Source organism: Ornithorhynchus anatinus, chromosome 2 (assembly GCF_004115215.2).
Source record: "Ornithorhynchus anatinus isolate Pmale09 chromosome 2, mOrnAna1.pri.v4, whole genome shotgun sequence".
Classification (NCBI taxonomy): domain Eukaryota; kingdom Metazoa; phylum Chordata; class Mammalia; order Monotremata; family Ornithorhynchidae; genus Ornithorhynchus; species Ornithorhynchus anatinus.
In genome coordinates this window covers 49,780,270-49,798,195 of record NC_041729.1, presented here as the reverse complement: position 1 = coordinate 49,798,195, position 17,926 = coordinate 49,780,270, and the positions used below count along the sequence as shown (strand labels likewise).

At 47.0% G+C, this 17,926-nt stretch overlaps 1 protein-coding gene across 1 annotated transcript; it reads left to right on the top strand.

Moving 5' to 3' along the window:
• Positions 1-2,460: 2,460 nt before the first annotated feature.
• MPV17L (MPV17 mitochondrial inner membrane protein like) lies at positions 2,461-16,688 on the top strand. The gene is made up of 4 exons (XM_029057843.1): positions 2,461-2,783; positions 9,444-9,514; positions 16,346-16,375; positions 16,454-16,688. The coding sequence occupies exons 1-4, from the start codon at positions 2,477-2,479 to the stop codon at positions 16,631-16,633; spliced, it is 588 nt and encodes a 195-aa protein (XP_028913676.1). The 5' UTR covers positions 2,461-2,476; the 3' UTR covers positions 16,634-16,688.
• Positions 16,689-17,926: the final 1,238 nt, after the last annotated feature.

The window sequence follows — 17,926 nt, the reverse complement described above, 5'->3', positions numbered from 1 at the left end:
GGGGAGAGAGAATTGGGAAAAGACTTGTTGGAACTGATGCATGTTTATTATCTGCTTTTTCAGCTTCATCCAATCCATCTTTGCCTCTGCACTGTACTAAGCACTTGGGAGAGTACAATATAACAATAAACGGACGCATTCCCCATCCACAATGAGCTTACCTTCCTAAGAGGGGGAGACAGACGTGAATACAAATAAAATAAACCGACAGATATGTACCTACGTGCTGTGGGCCTGGGAGCGGGGAACAGCAAAGGGAGCAAGTCTGGGTGATGGAGAAGGGAGTGGGATATGAGGATAGGTGGGACTTAGTCTGGGAAGGCCTCATGGAGGAGACGGGCCTTCAGCAAGGCAGGACGTGGGCTAGGGGTTGGCGGCAAGATAGATGAGATGGAGGTACGATGAGAAGGTTAGTATTAGAGGAACGAAGTGGACGGGCTGGGTTGCAGTAAGAGAGTAGCGAGGTGAGGTAGGAGAGGGCAAGGTGAGTGAGTACTTTAAAGCCAACGGTGAAAAGTTGTTTGTTCCCCCCATTCCCAATTCTGGGGCAGTGATTTAAAGCCCTAATATATCGGGATTAAAAAATTTACAGTACTACCCGAACTTCCTATTCCAGAGTAGTCCAGGGGATTTCAAAACGCTGCCTTGGGGACACAAACATTATTAAAAAAAAAACCTCCTAGGAAATTTAATACATTGTTATATAATTATCCCGTTACACTCAGTTCTCTTGCAAGTTACTTAGTGCCATACAACCTGGAGGTTTTAAGGACATGGTTAATTTTAACCCAAGAATCGAGTGTATGTATAACAACTGATTTGGTGAAAAAATAGCTCAGGTACGTCACTGTTTAATCATTGCTAAAAACCAGAGAGGAGCCCTTGTAAGTTGAGCCCTAGTAAGTTGCGTTAGGAAAACCTGATCTTTTTTTCCATTTTAAAGGAAAATCTCCATTGTAAATCTAAAGGCAGCGCATATATTCTTTAATCTTTTTGCACCACCACTACTTCTATCAGACCTAGCCTTTTCTCAAGGGCTTTCTACCTGACACCTTTCAGTAGCACTTCATTCTCTAAATGAGGGGAGGAGAGGAGAAACATAACCGTTTTCCGGTTAAAGAGTGATATGATACAATTCAGTTTCTTAGTAGTAGGTAAGAATACCTGTGTGAGTAACTCAAGCTTTATGTCAAGGTGCACTTGAGAAGTGGTTATTGTTTAGGGGCAGTCTACCTAGCAATCTGATAGATTTTGAGTACTGTATTTAGAAGCCCCAAGGTGAGAAACACTGTCAGCCAAAATGCCACTTTGAATTTTTTTTAACCTATTTTTCTGGGTTTGAATTAAAGGGAGTAAGAAGGAGAAAAGTAGGATTTTTCCCGTGGTGGACACCTAACCCAATCTCAGCAAACATGAACCAATTTCCGTGGGGAACTGAAATGAGAGGCTTATCGTCTGATCTTAAGCTCTTATAACACAACCCCTCTCACTTTAGGAGCAAACGGAATAAAGAATGAAACGGGGAAGGTAGAAATATTATGGGGAAAACGGAGTGTAGGTAGGGGAAGAAGCTTTCCTGAGCTTGGTGGGCTTGGTCTGGCAGAAAGAGAGGGGTTGGGCAGGCGCTTAAGATGAGGGGCGGAAAGCACAGGAGAGAAGATGGGCATGGAAGGCCTAGGATTATAGAAAAGCAGACTTGAAAGGGCAGAGGGGGTGAGCATGAAACAAGTCCGGATGGAAGGGAGGAGATTTCCAGGGGCAAAAGTGGCAGGAGGAAGAGGTGAGAGAGGGAGTGGGGGATAGGGGGAGGTGAGGACAGGTCTGGCAGGGGCAGGGGAGGGGCGGAGGGAGAGGGCAGGACCGACTGCTGCAGAGGAGGGGCAGACGGAGGGGGAGAGTGCAATAGGGGCAGGAGAGGGGAGAAGAGAGGGGGCAGGGCTAGCAGGGGTGGGGCAGATGGAGGGAGGGAGGGGGCAGAGGTGAGAGAAGAGCCAGGCAGAGCGTCCGTGGTTATCAGAGCCGGAAGGTCTCCAGGCCGCTGTCCATGCCACAGCCGGCTATCTCAGGTCCAGGGGGCCAGGGGTCAGAGGGTCTGGGGATCCAGGGGTCAGAGGTCTGGGGATCCAGGAGTCCAGGAGTCCAGGGGTCCAGGGGTCAGAGGGTCTGGGGATCCAGTCTGGGGGTCTAGGAGTCCAGGGGCTCAGCAGTCCTGCGGTTCAAGGGTCTGGGAATCCAGGGGACCAGGAATCAGAGGATCTGGGGATCCAGGGGTCCAGGAGTCTGGGAGACCAGGAGTCTGGGGGTATAGGGATCTAGGGTTTAGAGGGTCTGGGAGTCCAGGGGCCTGGGGGGCTAGGAGTCCAGGGGTCCAGGGGTCCAGGGGCACAGGGATCAGAGCATCCAGGAGTCCAGGAATCCAGGGGCCTGGGAGTCCAGGGGTCCAGGAGTGCGGGGGTAAGGGGGTTACGGGGTGCAGATGGGTTGGCACGTGTGGGTGCGGGGGTTGGCACGGCGGTGGCAGTGGCCGGCGAACGTGGCGCTGTACGGCTCGCTATTCTCGGCCGGGGACATGGTACAGCAGCGGCTGTGGGGCGGGGAGCAGGACTGGCAGAGGACGCGGTGCGTGGCCCTGGTGGCCTTCGGCTTCCAAGGCCACCTCAACTACACGTGGCTGCGGCTGCTGGAGCACGCACTGCCCGGCCGCCGGCCCCGCACCGTGCTCGCCAAGGTACTCTGTGACCAGCTGCTGGTCCCACCAGTAGCCCTCAGCGTCTTCTACACTGGTGAGACAACATACGGTGACCCTGGGGCACATCTATCCATCCACCCACGCACCCATCCACCCATCCATCCATCCACCCATCCATCTACTAGCATCCTCTCGTCCGTCCGTCCATCCATCCATTCATCCAACCATCCATCCATCCATCCATCCTTCCATCCACCCACCCACCTGTCCATCCTTCAAAATTCAGGTTCTGAAGAGCAGTAGGCACGGGGGTTGGATGGTTGTGTGGGTGTATGTGTGTGTGCGTGTGTGTGTGTGTAGTTGTCCTTTCCAGTGACGGTGAAATTCACCTACGGTTGCCATTCATCTGTGATTGCATGCTTGGCTGGAAAGACCATTACAGGGACCCACAGTCCTGGCCACATTGTGCCCACATGAATCAATCAATCAATCTCTCAGTCAAGGCTTTCTCCTGTCTTGCTGTCTTTGTTGTCTGCAGAACCTCATGCTCTTTTCGCTTTTGTCTCCTAGTTTCTCTATCATCCCTCAGTTTCCTTTTGAAAAGATCCGCTCTGTTTTTTTGGCTTCCGTGGGTTCTGCCGCCCTGTGCCTCTACCGACTTCCAGTTTCCAGTTGGCTGGAAAGATTGTCCGAGGTGCTGTTTCCCCGCGTCCTTAAGAAAGGTTCCCTGTCCTCTTTGCTTTCGCTTTCTCAATTTCAGTTGGCCACACAGCAGCTGTATGGGTGTCTTGCTGTCATCTCATCTCCTCGTACCTTCCACCCAGGGCAGCTGCGTTGAGGTGAGATTGCCTCAGCAGCGTGGCTTAGTGGAAAGAGCCCGGGCTTGGGAGTCAGAGGATGTGGGTTCTAATCCCCGCTCCACCGCTTGTCTGCTGTGTGACCTCAATTCCCTCATCTGTAAAATGGGGATTAAAAGAGTGAGCCCCATGTGGGACAACCTGATTACTCTGTATACACCCCAGTGCTTAGAATAGTGCTCGGCACATAATAGGTGCTTAACAAATACCACAGTTATTATTATTAGTCCCAGCTCTGGTCCTCTAGCTGGCTCTGGTGAGTAACATAGCACTGTTATTACACTCTATTTGATAATCTCTAAAAGGATCAAATGGCCTTCTTAATTCAATTTTTCTACTTCATTTTCGGGGTGGCTCTTGTTAGGCGATTACAATGTGCCGGGCACTAGACGCTGGATTAGATACAAGTTAATCAGGTTGGACACGGTCCCTGCCCCACTTAGGGCTCACAGCCTTATTCCTCATTTTACAGATGAGGGAACTGAGGCCCAGAGAAGCGACGTGACTCGCTCAAGATCACACGGCAGACAAGTGACGGAGCCGGGAGAAGAACCCAGGTCCTTCCGACTTCCAGGCCCTTGGTCTAACCACTAGACCACGCTGACTTTTGTCTCTACCGGTGGAGCCGGTATGCTCCTGCGGCAACAGAATTCCATGCCAGCATTTAGCATGTCTTTATTGCCGACAGAGATTTCTTCGACTGTGCTTATGGCTTCCCCTGCTGCAGAAAGATGGCCTGGTTTTCAGTAGTTTTATCATCGGCCCATCATTCCTGACCAATTCAGGGAAGCGGTTAGAATCATTTACGTATCTTCTTGACCTGCGGTCATTTGCATGTCCTCGTACAGTTTCTCTTACTTCTGGGACGATGGAGAAGGCCTGATATCAGTGATTGTCTGATTTGCAAATCCAACCCTGGATAGCCATCCCAGGGAAGAGGGAAGAAGCCTCTAAAAGAAAATAGATTCAATACCCGTCTCTGTGAGCTATCCTCCATCTGGTAATCTAGTCTTGTTTAGCGATAAATTGTAAACTTCCGGAAGGCAGGGACCACGTCTTCTAATTCTATTTTACTCTCCCCAGCACTTACTACACAAAGTAGGCCCTCAAGAAATATTATCGATCGGTCTGTGATATTGCCCCCATATCTGGTCAGTTCATGTGCTCGTAGAGTTTTTCTCCTTACAGGCTGGGGACCGTTTTTGTCACAGTGATAATTGTGATATATGTTAAGCCCTTACTATTGGTCGAGCACTGGTCCAAGCGCTGGGGTAGATATGAGTTAATCAGGTCCCCGTTCCACATGTGGCTCACACTCTTAATCCCCATTTTACAGATGAGGGAACTGAGGCCCAGAGAAGTGACGTGACTTGCCCAAAGTCACCCAGCAGACATGTGGCAGAGCCGGGACTAGAACCCACGACCTTCTGACTCCCAGGCCCGGGCTCTATCCACTACGCCATGCACACAGAGAGCGTCCCCACTGTCCTTAGACTTGTAATGGTTATTTTCTTAGGGTCACATGCTTTTGCACTGTAAACATGCAGCTCCCCAGGTGGGGTCTCCGGGTGGGCTTAGTTTGGATGAAGTGGGCAATTTGGGGGACACTTCATCTCATCCCCACCCCCATTCAGATGCTGTTGAATGGGGCCGCTTTCTCTTCAGCTACCGAGAAGCCCGTGCCTCGAACCTCTTGCGTATGATATGGACCGGTCAGGAGGACGTGCGCCTGAGCAATTTTTCACCAATGGTGATGGTTATGTTCTCTCGCCCCGTCCCCCGTGGACAGCAGGGCACACTTCAAAATGGCTGGTTAGACAGTGATGATTATGTTCTCTCGCCCCGATCCCCGTGGGTTGTATCCAAGCTGATTAGTTTGAAACTACCCCAGCAGTTAGTACAGTGCCCGGCCCATAGTAAGTGCTTAACAACATTAAAAAAAAAGTAGAGCTACTCCCAGGCCCATGCTCTTTGCATTAGGCTACACTGCTTCAGAGGACCTGGGTTCTAATCCCGGCTTCGCCACTTGTCTGCTGATTGACCTCGAGCACCTCACTTAACTTCTCTGTGTCTCAGTTCCCTCATCTGTAAAATGGGGATGAAGACTTGGCTCCCTATTTAGGGAAGGGACAGTGTCCAACCCGATTATCTTATATCTATCCCAGTGCTCAGTACGGTGCCTGACACATAGTAAGTGCTTAACAAATACCATTAAAAAAAAAAGATGAAACTGAAGGTGGTGAGATTGCACCCAGGTGGATGAGAGTGGCTTTCGTTATATCGCGGCTAGACTACTGTGTCAGCCTTCTCTCTGATCTCCTTTCCTCCTCTCTCGCCCCGCTCCAGTCTATTCTTCACTCCGCTGCCAGGCTCATCTTCCTATAGAAACGTTCTGGGCATGTCACTCCCCTTCTTAAACACCTCCAATGGTTGCCTATCGACCTCCGCTCCAAACAAAAACTCCTCACTCTAGGCTTCGAGGCTCTCCATCACCTTGCCCCTTCCTACCTCTCCTCCCTTCTCTCTTTCTACCGCCCACCCCGCAAGCTCCGCTCCTCCGTCGCCCACCTCCTCACCGTCCCTCGGTCTCGCCTATCCCGCCGTCGACCCCTGGGTCACGTCCTCCCGCGGTCCCGGGACGCCCTCCCTCCTCACCGCCGACAATCTAATTCTCTTCCCCTCTTCAAATCCCTACTTAAAGCTCACCTCCTCCAAGAGGCCTTCCCAGACTGAGCTCCTCCCTTTTTCCTTCTGCTCCCTCTACCCCTCCTTCACCTCTCCGCAGCTAAACCCTCTTTTCCCCCCTTTCCCTCTGCTCCTCCCCCTCTCCCGTCCCACCCCCTCAGCACTGTACTCGTCCACTCAACTGTATATCTCTTCATCACCCTATTCATTTTATTTATTTTGTTTAATTAGATGTACATCACCTGATTCTATTTATTTGCCATTGTTTTAATGAGATGTTCTTCCCCTTGACTCTATTTATTGCCATTGTTCTTGTCTGCCTGTCTCCCCCGATTAGACTGTAAGCCCGTCAAAGGGCAGGGACTGTCTCTATCTGTTGCCGATTTGCACATTCCAAGAGCTTAGTACAGTGCTCTGCACATAGTAAGCGCTCAATAAATATGAATGAATGAATGAATGAATGAATGAATGAGAGGCAAGGTCTCACGTGCTTGGGCCCTGAGCTCATGACAGTATTTTGGGCCAGCTCTTCTTGGTCCACTGTTCCCTTAAGTAGGGCAGCGCAGACATTGGGGGTGGTGAGGGGAGGGGAAGCGGGCCGTCGGAAGGCGACGTTATCTCTTCCTCAGCAAAATCTTAGACTGGGATTCAAAGGGCTTTAGTTTCAGGTAGGAGGAGGCCATGTGCTTCAAGTAGTTTTCGTAGTAGGGTGACGAGTTACACTGAGTCATCCACACTCTCTTGCCTGGTACCACCTCGTTGTGGGCAGGATTGTCTGTTGATTGTTATATTGTACCCTCCCAAACAATTAGCACAGTGCTCTGCACACAGTAAGTGCCCAATAAACATGACTGAAAGAATAAATGAATGAATCCCACTGGGTCCAAGGGTGTGATTTTCAATCAGACCATTATATGTATTGGACTGTACAAATCTTGGCCATTTACTGATGCTGAACCTCGTACTGGAACAAAAGCACTTCACCACCGTTACCAGCACAAAGGGCTTGCTCCACTTTTCCTGCTATTTTCCTATCTCCATCCGTCTAGCTAGATGTGTGAAGGACAGTGAGAGACATTTCTGCTTTAAGATGTATTTTCATCGTGTGATTTGGATAAACCACGATGGAGTGATAAAGGAACAAAATACTTTAACTGGGTCATGAATTGGCTATCGATCAATTATGTGGCTATCAAAATCACTTTTCCAGTTCAATAACGTTTTATAAGGAACTTGGCAGTTGTATATCTGTAAAATGCTAATGAACTGGCCCAGCATTTCTGATACAAAAACACAAGGCGAGCTGCTTGGACCAATCTTTGAGAGGCTTGTTGCTAAACCTCTCTGCCTACCGTCTCAACCACCTATGAACCACTTCCTCTTGGCCCCTTATCTGCCACGGAAACAATAGTCGACAGGACTCATTTTTTTTTGTTGTTGTTCACGTGGGGATTTCAGCTTAGGGTGACCCTATAGATGTCTTATACTTTTGTTCTTCTTTCTTTTTGTTTTTGCTTTCTTGCTAGTTTTCACAAGAATGAGGAAAAGATGCCCCAGTCATTAAGGCCCCTGAATGGCATAGTCACAAATGCAGAAAGAGAAAACTGGTAGCCCTGCTCAGGAGTTCTTTAGAGTTTACATGAGGGAATTAGAAGGTTATGAGTCAGCCCCTTGGGATTTTTGGTTCTCAGATCTGTTGTGGTTCTTGGGGAAGGGGGCTTCTCCTATGGAGAGCTGGGTTTACCTTTTTTGAAGTTAGTCTGATTGATTTCTGCCCCCTAAATCCCAAAGCCGAAAGAACCAGTGTTTGATGAGGACTTTGACCTCTGGAAGCTCACCAGGCTTTAGTTTTGGTCCCCTGCCTCTAACTTTGGTGATTTTTTTTTTTAATTCACTCAGTCGTATTTATCGAACGCTTACTGTGTGCAGAGCATTGTACTGAGCGCTGGGGAAAGTACAACAATAAACGGTGACGTTCCCTGCCCACAACGCGCTTACAATCTAGAGCGGGGGAGACAGACATCAAATGGTGTTTGGCACATAATAAGCGCTTAACAAATACCATAGATATCTGTAATTTTATTTATAATAATAATAATGATGATGTTGGCATTTATTAAACACTTACTATGTGACAAGCACTATTCTGAGCGCTGAGGTAGATACAAGATAATGAGATTGTCCCACTTGGGGCTCACAGTCTCAATCCCCCTTTTACAGATGAGATAATTGAGACCCAGAGAAGTGAAGTGACTTGCCCAAAGTCACACAGCTGACAAGTGGAGGAGCCCGGATTAGAACCCATGATCTCCTGACTCCCAGGCCTGGGCTCGTTCCACTGAGCCACGCAGCTTCTCAAATACTACAATAATTATGGTATTTGTTAAGGGTTTACTATGTGACAAGTGCAGGTCTAAGGAAATCAGGTCGGACACAGTCCCTGTCCCACATGGGACTCACAATCTTAACCCCCATTTTACAGTTGAAGAAACCGAGGTTCTGAGGAGTTAAGGGACTAGACCAAGATCGCACGGCAGATCTTGGATTAGAACCCAGGTCCTCGGACTCCCAGGCCCGTGCTGCTTCCTCAAAGGCCGCACTGCTTCTCCAACGAGTATGATGATGATAATGACGATCCTGAGAATGAACACTGCATTTTTACCAGCACCATGGAACTTTCAGTGCCTCTTTAGTAATCACTTACATACTGTGGTTTTTGGATCTGCACCCTTTCTTCACCCTACCTTCAGTCCCACAGTATTTATCAATAATTTATTTTAATGTCTGCCTCCGGCTCTAGAGTGTAAACTTCTTGTGGAGACGAAAAGTTTCTATCAGCTCTGTTATATATTATACTCTCCCAAATGCTCAGCACAGTGCTAATACAGTGCTCTGCACGTCATAAGAGCTCAATAAATGCAATTGAATGAATGAATAATGCACACTCAAGAAATATGACTGATTAAATTAAGGCCTCCTGTTACTATCTTCTGTTGGTCCAGAAAAGACGGGAGCCCAGAGATGGTTGGAGTTGATGTTGGAGATGGGAATCTCTCAATCAATCAATCAATTGTATTTATTGAGTGCTTACTTTGGGCAGAGCACTGTACTAAGCGTTTGGGAACATGTTTATAACATGAAAATTGTAAGTTCCAAAAGATTGATATGACTCCTTTCAGTTCTTGTTGTGACTGTGTTTGTTTGGCAATCAGGTATGAGTATCCTCGAGGGAAAAGAAGACATATTCTTGGATTTGAAACAAAAATTCTGGAGTACATATAAGGTGAGTCAAGCAATGCATTCTAATCCTGTTTTTCTAAGTAAACCGAGTGAAACCTTTCCTAATGTCTTAGTTTGGTGAAAATATGGCAGTATAAAGACATAAATCTGATGGAATCACAGACAGCGTGGCTCAGCGGAAAGAGCCCGGGCTTGGGAGTCGGAGGTCATGGGTTCTAATCCCGGCTCTGCCACTTGGCAGCTGTGTGACTGTGGGCAAGTCACTTTATTTCTCTGAGCCTCAGTTACCTCATCTGTAAAATGGGGATTAACTGTGAGCCTCACGTGGGACAACCGGATTACCCTGAATCTACCCCAGTGCTTAGAACAGTGCTCTGCACATAGTAAACACTTAACAAATACCAGCATTATTATTATTATTATTGTTAAGATCCATATTTTTTCAATGGTGTTTGTTAAGGGCCTACTATGTGCCAGGGACTGTACTAAGTGCTGGGGTAGATGCAAGCTATTCAAGTTGAAAATAGTCCATGTCCCACATGGGGGTCAGTCTTAATGCCCATTTTGCAGATGAGGTTACTGAGGCACAGAGCAATTAAATGACGAAGCAGACAAGCGGCAAGGTCGGCATTAGAACCCAGGTCCTTCTGACTTTCTGTTGATAGGTGCAGCTGGGAAAAGTGTCTGAATTGACACATCAGAGAATTCTTTGATTAAAGCCCCAAATTAACCTTCTCCAAAATTGCTGTTTTGCTTACTTTACTTACTCTTCTTTTTCTCATAGCATTAGTTGTTCTTACAAAGGGTAGGAGTCACGTTTTTTCAGCCGGTTGTATTTACTGAGCTCTTACCGTGTGCAGAGTATTGTACTAGCGCTTGGGAGAGTACACATTCCCTGGCCACAGTGAGCTTACAGTCTAGAGGACTGTTTTTTCCCCCAAAATACTCAGTGACCCTGGATTTTAAGAGGACCTTTCTGAATCAGTTGGATCGAGGTTAAGGATGTGGAATCCTGTGGGACAACTGGGATAGCAACTGATCTGACCCCCTCAGAACTAGACCTGGGCCATAACTCTAGCTCAGTTGAATCTCAGGAGTGCGGGGACTGATCCTCGACAGAAACCCAACTGGGCTCAGTCTCATTTATGGTGGGGAAAAAAAGGGACAGGGAGAGGGTGGGATCAGGAATGTTTGGTTGGGTATGCGTGCGTTTGCCGGTAAAAGAAGCTGGGATGTTGGGAATTGTAATCTCTATAAGATTCCATGTTTGTCCCACGGTTGTTTCTGCATTTTCGTCGTGGACACTCCTCTCCTCTATCGCCAACCTACTCTCTGTTCCTCGATCTCATCCGTCCCGCCACCTGTCCCTCGTTTACATCCTTCCTCAGGCCTGGAACTCCCTCCCCCTTTCATATCCTACGATCCATCACTCTCCCCACCTTCAGAGCCCTTTTAAAATCCAATCTCCTCCAAGAGGTCTGCCCAGACTAAGCCCTCATTTCCCCTATCCACTCTCCCCTCTAGCTGGGTACGCCTTAGGTACTTTGATCTTCACCCCCGCCCCACAGCACTTAAAAAAAATCCTTATATTCTATTATCTCCCCTGTCTGTATGGTGTAGAACATAGTGTAGTGGATAGAGCATAAACCTGGGAATCAGGAGATTCTAATCCTGGCTCCATCACTTGTCTGCTGTGTGATCTTGGGCAAGTCAGTTCACTTCCCTGGATCTCAGTTACTTCATCCAGAAAATGGGGATTGAGACCGTGAGCCCCACAGGGTACAGGGACTGTGTTCAATCTGATTTGCTCGTATCCACCCCAGTGCTTAGTACAGTGCCTGGCACATAGTAAGTGCTTAATGAAAACCACAGTTATTATTATTATTATTGTTTATTTCCCCCTGTAAATCATAAGTTATCTGTAGAGAGGGAGCACGCCTATCAACTCCGTTGTACTGTACTTTCCCAACCTCTTTATGGAGCGCCATGCACACAGCAAGCACTAAATAGATACCACTGATTGATTGATTGTGTGATTTTTCATACGAACGCTGTGGTGTGCAGTGTGCAGGAAGAAGAGAAGCTGCAGTCCTCAGAGGCCAAAGGGCAGATGCATGGACATCCCCTTTTCCCCCTCCCCCCGCCCCCGGGCTCTGGCCTTCCACTCTTTGGCAGTAGGCCTTGCTCAAGGGCTAGGTCTGGGCCCGGGTTGTGAAACTGTGGCCACTGTATGATTGATTTTACAAATGCACGCGATTATGACCGATGGGTGACCTAGAATCTCTTCACGCTTATTTCCATCCTTGGTCACGTTAGCGACCACAGCCACCGCTTAGAGAGCTCATGTCTGTTAATGTCACTGCCTTGTGCAGTGTGGCTCAGTGGAAAGAGGCCGGGCTTGGGAGTCAGAGGTCGTGGGTTCTAATCCTGGCTCCGCCGCTTGCCAGATGTGTGACGTTGGGCAAGTCACTTAACTTCTCTGTGCTTCAGTAACCTCATCTGTAAAATGGGGATTAAGACTGTGAGCTCCACATGGGACAACCTGATCACCTTATATCACCCCAGCACTTAGAACAGTGCTTTGCATATAGTAAGCACTTAATAAATACCACCGTTATTATTATTAGGTCTTTTCAAGCAGATGGATTCCAAATTGGCATCTCAAAATGGTTGCCAAGCCGAACTGCGGGGTGGGGGTTGGCATTTTCCATGCAACTCCACAAAACTAAGCTACTAGCCCTGTCTCCTGAGGTATTTCAGCAAATCCAGGCCCTCCCTCTCCACCTCCCTCCCCTCCCGCCCATTCTCCCCTCTCTCCTCCATCATGGGTGAGGTGGGAGATGGCAGGCGTTCTGGATTCATTCATTCAATCATATTTACTGAGCCCTTACTCTGTGCAGAGCACTGTACTAAATGTGTGATCCATGGCAACAGTCTCAGAAGCTACCGCTCCATGACAGAAGTGGTGAATTAGGGATTCACCACTTAGTAAGACCAGGCATTAGCATACCACCCTCAGAGGTGGGTGGACGTGCTGGAGTTAATGACCTTGAGAGTGATGAGATGCTGCAAATTAAAATCATTGATTGTAGATAATGGTAACATTTGTCCATCCTCTAACAAATGTGGACTCCAGAATTCGAATTCCAATTCACTCGGTGACTTGATATACTCAATTTAGTCTTTGAACTTCATTCATTCATTCATTCATTCAATCATACTTACCAAGCACTTACTGTGTGCAGAGCACTGTGGTAAGCCCTTGGGACAGTTCAATACAACAATAAACAGACACATTCCCTGCAATCTTCCCATTTGTAAAATAGGAGTACTATCTAGTCATCTCACAAAGGAGGCAAGGGATATACTGAATGGTTAGAAAATGTGTGTCCTCTTCAGATTAAAGATTAAAAACCCTCTCTTGGTTCCATGGCACACGCCAGTTATCGTTCCATCTCTCTCCTACCATTCCTTTCCAAAGTCCTCAAGGAGTCCTTTATACTCGTGGCCTCCATTTCCGCTTCTCCAATACTCTCCCTGACCCCCCTGCAATCTGAAACTGCCCTTTCTAAGGTCTCCAATGACCTCTACTCCATCCTAATCCTCCTCAACTCCTCAGCTGCCTTGAACATAGTGGACTACCCACTCTCCTGGAAACATTATTCAACATTGGCTTCATTAACGCTGTCCTCTCCTGGTTCTCCTCCTCTCTCTGGCCTCTCCTCAGTCTCTTTCATGGGCTCTTCCTCTGCCTCACTCCTCCTCTGCCTCCCACCCTCTAACTGTGGGAGTCCCTTGAGGCTCAGTTCTGGATTCCTTTCTATTCTCCACCTACACCCACTCCCTTGAAGAACTCATTCACTCCCTTGGCTTCAACTACCATCTCTACACAGATGATTTCCAAATCTACTTTCCCATCCCTGAACAATCAATCATGTTTATTCAATGCTTACCGTGTGCAGAGTACTGTACTAAGTGCTTAGGAGAAAATAATATAACAAAGTTAGTGGACATGTTTCCTACCCACAGTGAGCTTTATTCTAGAAAAATGATCTTTCTCCTTCTCTGCAGTCTCGCATTTCCTCCTGCCTTCAGGACATCTCTGCGTGGATGTCCCACCCAAAGCTCAAACTTAACACATCCAAAATAGAACTCATCTTCCCACCCAAACCCTATCCTCCCCCAGCCTTTTCCAATGCAGTAGACAGCTCCGCCATCCTCCCTGTCTCACAAGCCCATTAGCCTTGGCATTATCCTCGACTTGTCAATCTGCATATTCAATCTGTCACCAAATCCTGTCAGTTCCACCCTCATAAACATCTCTAAAGTCCACCCTTTCTTCTCGGTCCAAACTGTTACCATGCTAATCCAAGCATTTGTCCTATCCCACCTTGACTACTGCATCTGCCTCCTCGCTGACTTTCCCGCCTCCGGTCTGTCCCCTCTGCAGTTCATACTTCACTCTGTCGCACAGTTCATTTTTCTAAAAACAGTTCAGCCCACACCTCCCCACTCCTCAAAAACCTCCTGTCCACCGCTACATCGAACAAAATTCCTTACCATCGGCTCTAAAGCGCTCAACCATTTCTCTCTCTCCTGCCTTTCTGTGTAGATCCCTTCCTGCAACCGAGGCTGGACACTTTGCTCGTCTAAAGCCAACCTATTCCCTGCGTCTCAACTTTGTCCATCTCACTGCTGACCCCTTGCCCATATCCTCCCCCTGACCTGCCCCTTCCCATTTAGGCCCAACAGGCTCTACCCATCTTTTAAGTCTTATTAAGATCCTCCACCATATTCATTTTTCCTTCTGCTTCACTCTGTGCCCGTTAAGTCCCCCTACCTCTAGTGCTATTTTCCATCTTTAATCTATTTTCACATCTGCTCCCTCTCCTTGCTCTAAGCTCCCTTGTGGGAGATCATGCCATCCAAGTCTACGGTACTGTATGGACAAAATCCTTAGTGCAGTGCCCTGCCCACAGAGGTGCTCGATAAATACCGTTGTTGGACTGATCACGTCTTCTCGACTATAAATCAGAGCAGAGTTGTACAAGGTGAGCTTTCTGGCTCTCGAGGCAAAGTCCTGCTTCTCGCCTCCTCCCACCTCACCGTTATTTTTGGGTTTTATGCGTGCCTGTTGTTTTTTGAATGTTGCTGCCGCCCATCTGAGCAGTGAAGGCGGCAGCAGAAGGAGCCGTTTATGCTCCCTGTCCACACATACCCTACTTCCTCCAACTCTCTCCCAGCCCGTTCCAACCTCCTCTCCACACATCCTCTCTCTCGCGGGCACCCGTCCTCCTTCCCGGCAGCTGCCAACCCAGCTCCTCAATGCAAAGGAGGCAGTATCAGGGATTTGCGGTCTTCCTTCTCCTTAGGTTCACTCCATGCACCAGCTGGGCTCTCGTCCCGCTCTCCCTCCCTCTTCCCGTAGGGATGGAGAAGGGCCATCTTTTAGTCAGTCAGTCAGTGTATTTATTGAGTGCTTACTGTGTGCAGAGCACTGTACTAAGTGCTTTGGAGATTACAATGTAACAATAAACAGACACATTCCCCACTTGCAATGAGCTTATTGAGAGGGAGATGGACATTAACATAAATAAATAAATTACAGATGTGGACATAAGTGCGGAGGGAATGGGAAGGGGGGGCGAATAAAGGGAGCAGATCAAGACGTTGCAGAATGGAGTTGGAGAAGAGGGAAGGAGGATTTAGTCAAGGAAAACCTCTCGGAGGAGATGTGCCTTCATTAAGGTTTTGAAGGAGGGGAGAGTTATCGTCTGTTGGATTTGAGAAGGGAGAGCATTCCAGGCCAGAGGCAGGATGTGGGCTAGAGGTCGGCGGCAAGCTAGAAGAAACTGAGGTACAGTGAATAGGTTGGTGTTAGAGGAGCGAAGTGTGCAGGCTGGATTGTAATAATAATGTTGGTATTTGTTAAGCGCTTACTATGTGCAGAGCACTGTTCTAAGCGCTGGGGGAGACACGGGGGAATCAGGTTGTCCCACATGGGGCTCACAATCTTAATCCCCATTTTACAGATGAGGTAACTGAGGCCCAGAGAAGTAATAGGAGAGTAGCGAGGTGAGGTAGGAGGGGGCAAGGTGATCAAGGGCTTTAAAGCCAATGCTGAGGATTTTCTCTTTGATGCGGAGGTGGATGGGCCACGACTGGAGGTTTTTGAGGAGAGGGGAGATTCTTGAGTAGAGGGAGGTCCTTTAGGGCTAGCCGATGTGACAACTGCATTCAGCACATATGTCAAATTCCAAAATCTGGTCAGCGTGGGCAGGAACCAAAGTGCTGATTAAGCTTACAGTTGTATATAATTTTAAAAAAAAAGTAGAGAACGAGATTTTCTAAAAATAAATAGGTGAACTCCACTGCCCATTATTTTGCAAGTTCAACTCTTTAGGGTCACTTGAAGCAAACACTTTAGCAACACACTCTGCATTTTAATTTATAACACTTTTTGCCCCATAGTACCTTAATTTATTAGCCTTTCAAAATAGGAGGGAATTAGATTCTTAAATTCACTGGAGTGCCTGACAGCAAATGTAGATATCAAGTGTTGTATGACTCAGATCGGTAGAGCTGAAAAATTAATTTAGGATGAGTAAGAATTTATGCTAAGGGAATAGATTAAGTCCAGCAGGGTTGATTTTGTTTGTTTTATTGCCTGTGTACTTCTTGGGAGTAAGGTTCTTATTAGGCTGTTAATTTTTGGTGATTGTTTGAAAGGCTAAGTAGTTAGTGGTTCCATTTTACCATGCAATTTTATCTAAACTAGCTGGAAATGTCAAACTGGCTAGTAAAGCGCTTTCTGTTTTAAATGAATCTATGTGCTTTTTAAAAAATAATAATAAAACACTTTCCTTTATTTCAGATTGGTCTAATGTATTGGCCCTTTGTGCAGGTAAGTGTACATTCAGCAGTAACCTTATGCTATAGTGTGTACGGAATCTGAATAACCTACTGTTTCTTTTCGTCCCAGCTTATCAATTTCAGCCTTGTTCCGGTTTATTTGAGAACAGCTTACATAGGAATCTGTGTTTTCCTCTGGGCTATCTACCTTTGCTATTTACAACAAAGTGGTGAAGACACAGCACCGTCAACTTCTGAGTGGCCCCAGGATAAGAAGACCAGTGAAGTTGAGAACACACCAGAGAAATGAGAATTTTTTTTTTAACAAAGTGAATAAATTTCTGTCCTAAAGGACACTGAGCAGAGGTTTTTCACTGGCTGCTGTCTGTAAAAAAAAATGAAGCTAAGTGTTCTATGTTTTAGACCGAGCCTTGCCTGGGTCAAAAAGTCTCCATGGCCTTTCACAGTTGTACATTCCAAGTGCTTAGTACAGTGCTCTGCACATAGTAAGCGCTCAATTAATATTATTGAATGAATAAATGATTGAATGAAAAGTGGCAACATCTTGATCTGGGAAGATGGGATTGTGGGTCCAGGCTGAGCTTTTGGGTTGCTATTGCTCAAGGACATCGAATTAGTACTTGGGTGGTGGTTTCCCTGGGAGCTCCAGGGGGCTCATCCTTAGAGTGGGGTTCGTCCTAAAAGCTCGCGAAGATCACTGAAGTTAGGTGAACTCGGCACATGTGCAAGATAAGCGCTTACCCTGAACTCAGCCTGAAACGGTCGTGAGGGGACTCTTGGGGGCTTCCAAGCCTGACTGGGCCTACTCAAATTCGGAGGAAATCTGGCCTGCAAGTGTCCAGATCTGGAACCTACAAACAGGGCCCAGTCCTTCCAGCACTGAATGAATATTTCTTGAAGTCTAGAAGAGCAGAAACATTTTTATTCTGAATGGCAGTTATATTTTCCTACAAAACTTTTTTCTTTCTTTAAAAAATATTTCTTTATTACATGCAAAAGGTAGAGGGCTATTTTTGCTTTATCTAATCTTTTGTCTACGCATGACAAATTACAATCTCACCATGAAGAGAAGCGACTCTTACAATCCCTTCCTTAATGTTCTAATAATTGATGTTGGTAGAGCACTTTGTAACTATAAATACTGCATTTGAAGATTTACTGATAGGCTGGGGAAACAGCTGGAGTACTATAACCATGAATATGTATTGTAAGGTAAAAATGAATGAAAAAAAGTATTACTGCATGCATATCTTTTCTCCTTTGGAAGTTATAGGAAAAGTTTCACCACAGACCCTTAAGACAGATCGATGACTTCTAGGCCACTAAAGAAACTGGTGGAAGTAAACCGTTTGGTAGGTTTCCAGTGAAAAAGGTACCCCCGGTTTGGTAGCTGGGGATTTTGTTTCCAAAATTCATGGGTGGATTTGGGGCCTGGATGGGTCTAAGGACTAGGAAGAGAGAGGGGAGTAGGACCAAGATGGGGGAAAGAAGGACAAAGGGAAGAGGAGAGAAGAGGAGAAGAGGAAAAAGGGTGAAAGAGGAAAGGTTACTGGAATCTGAATAAAGAACTATTTCTTTTTGT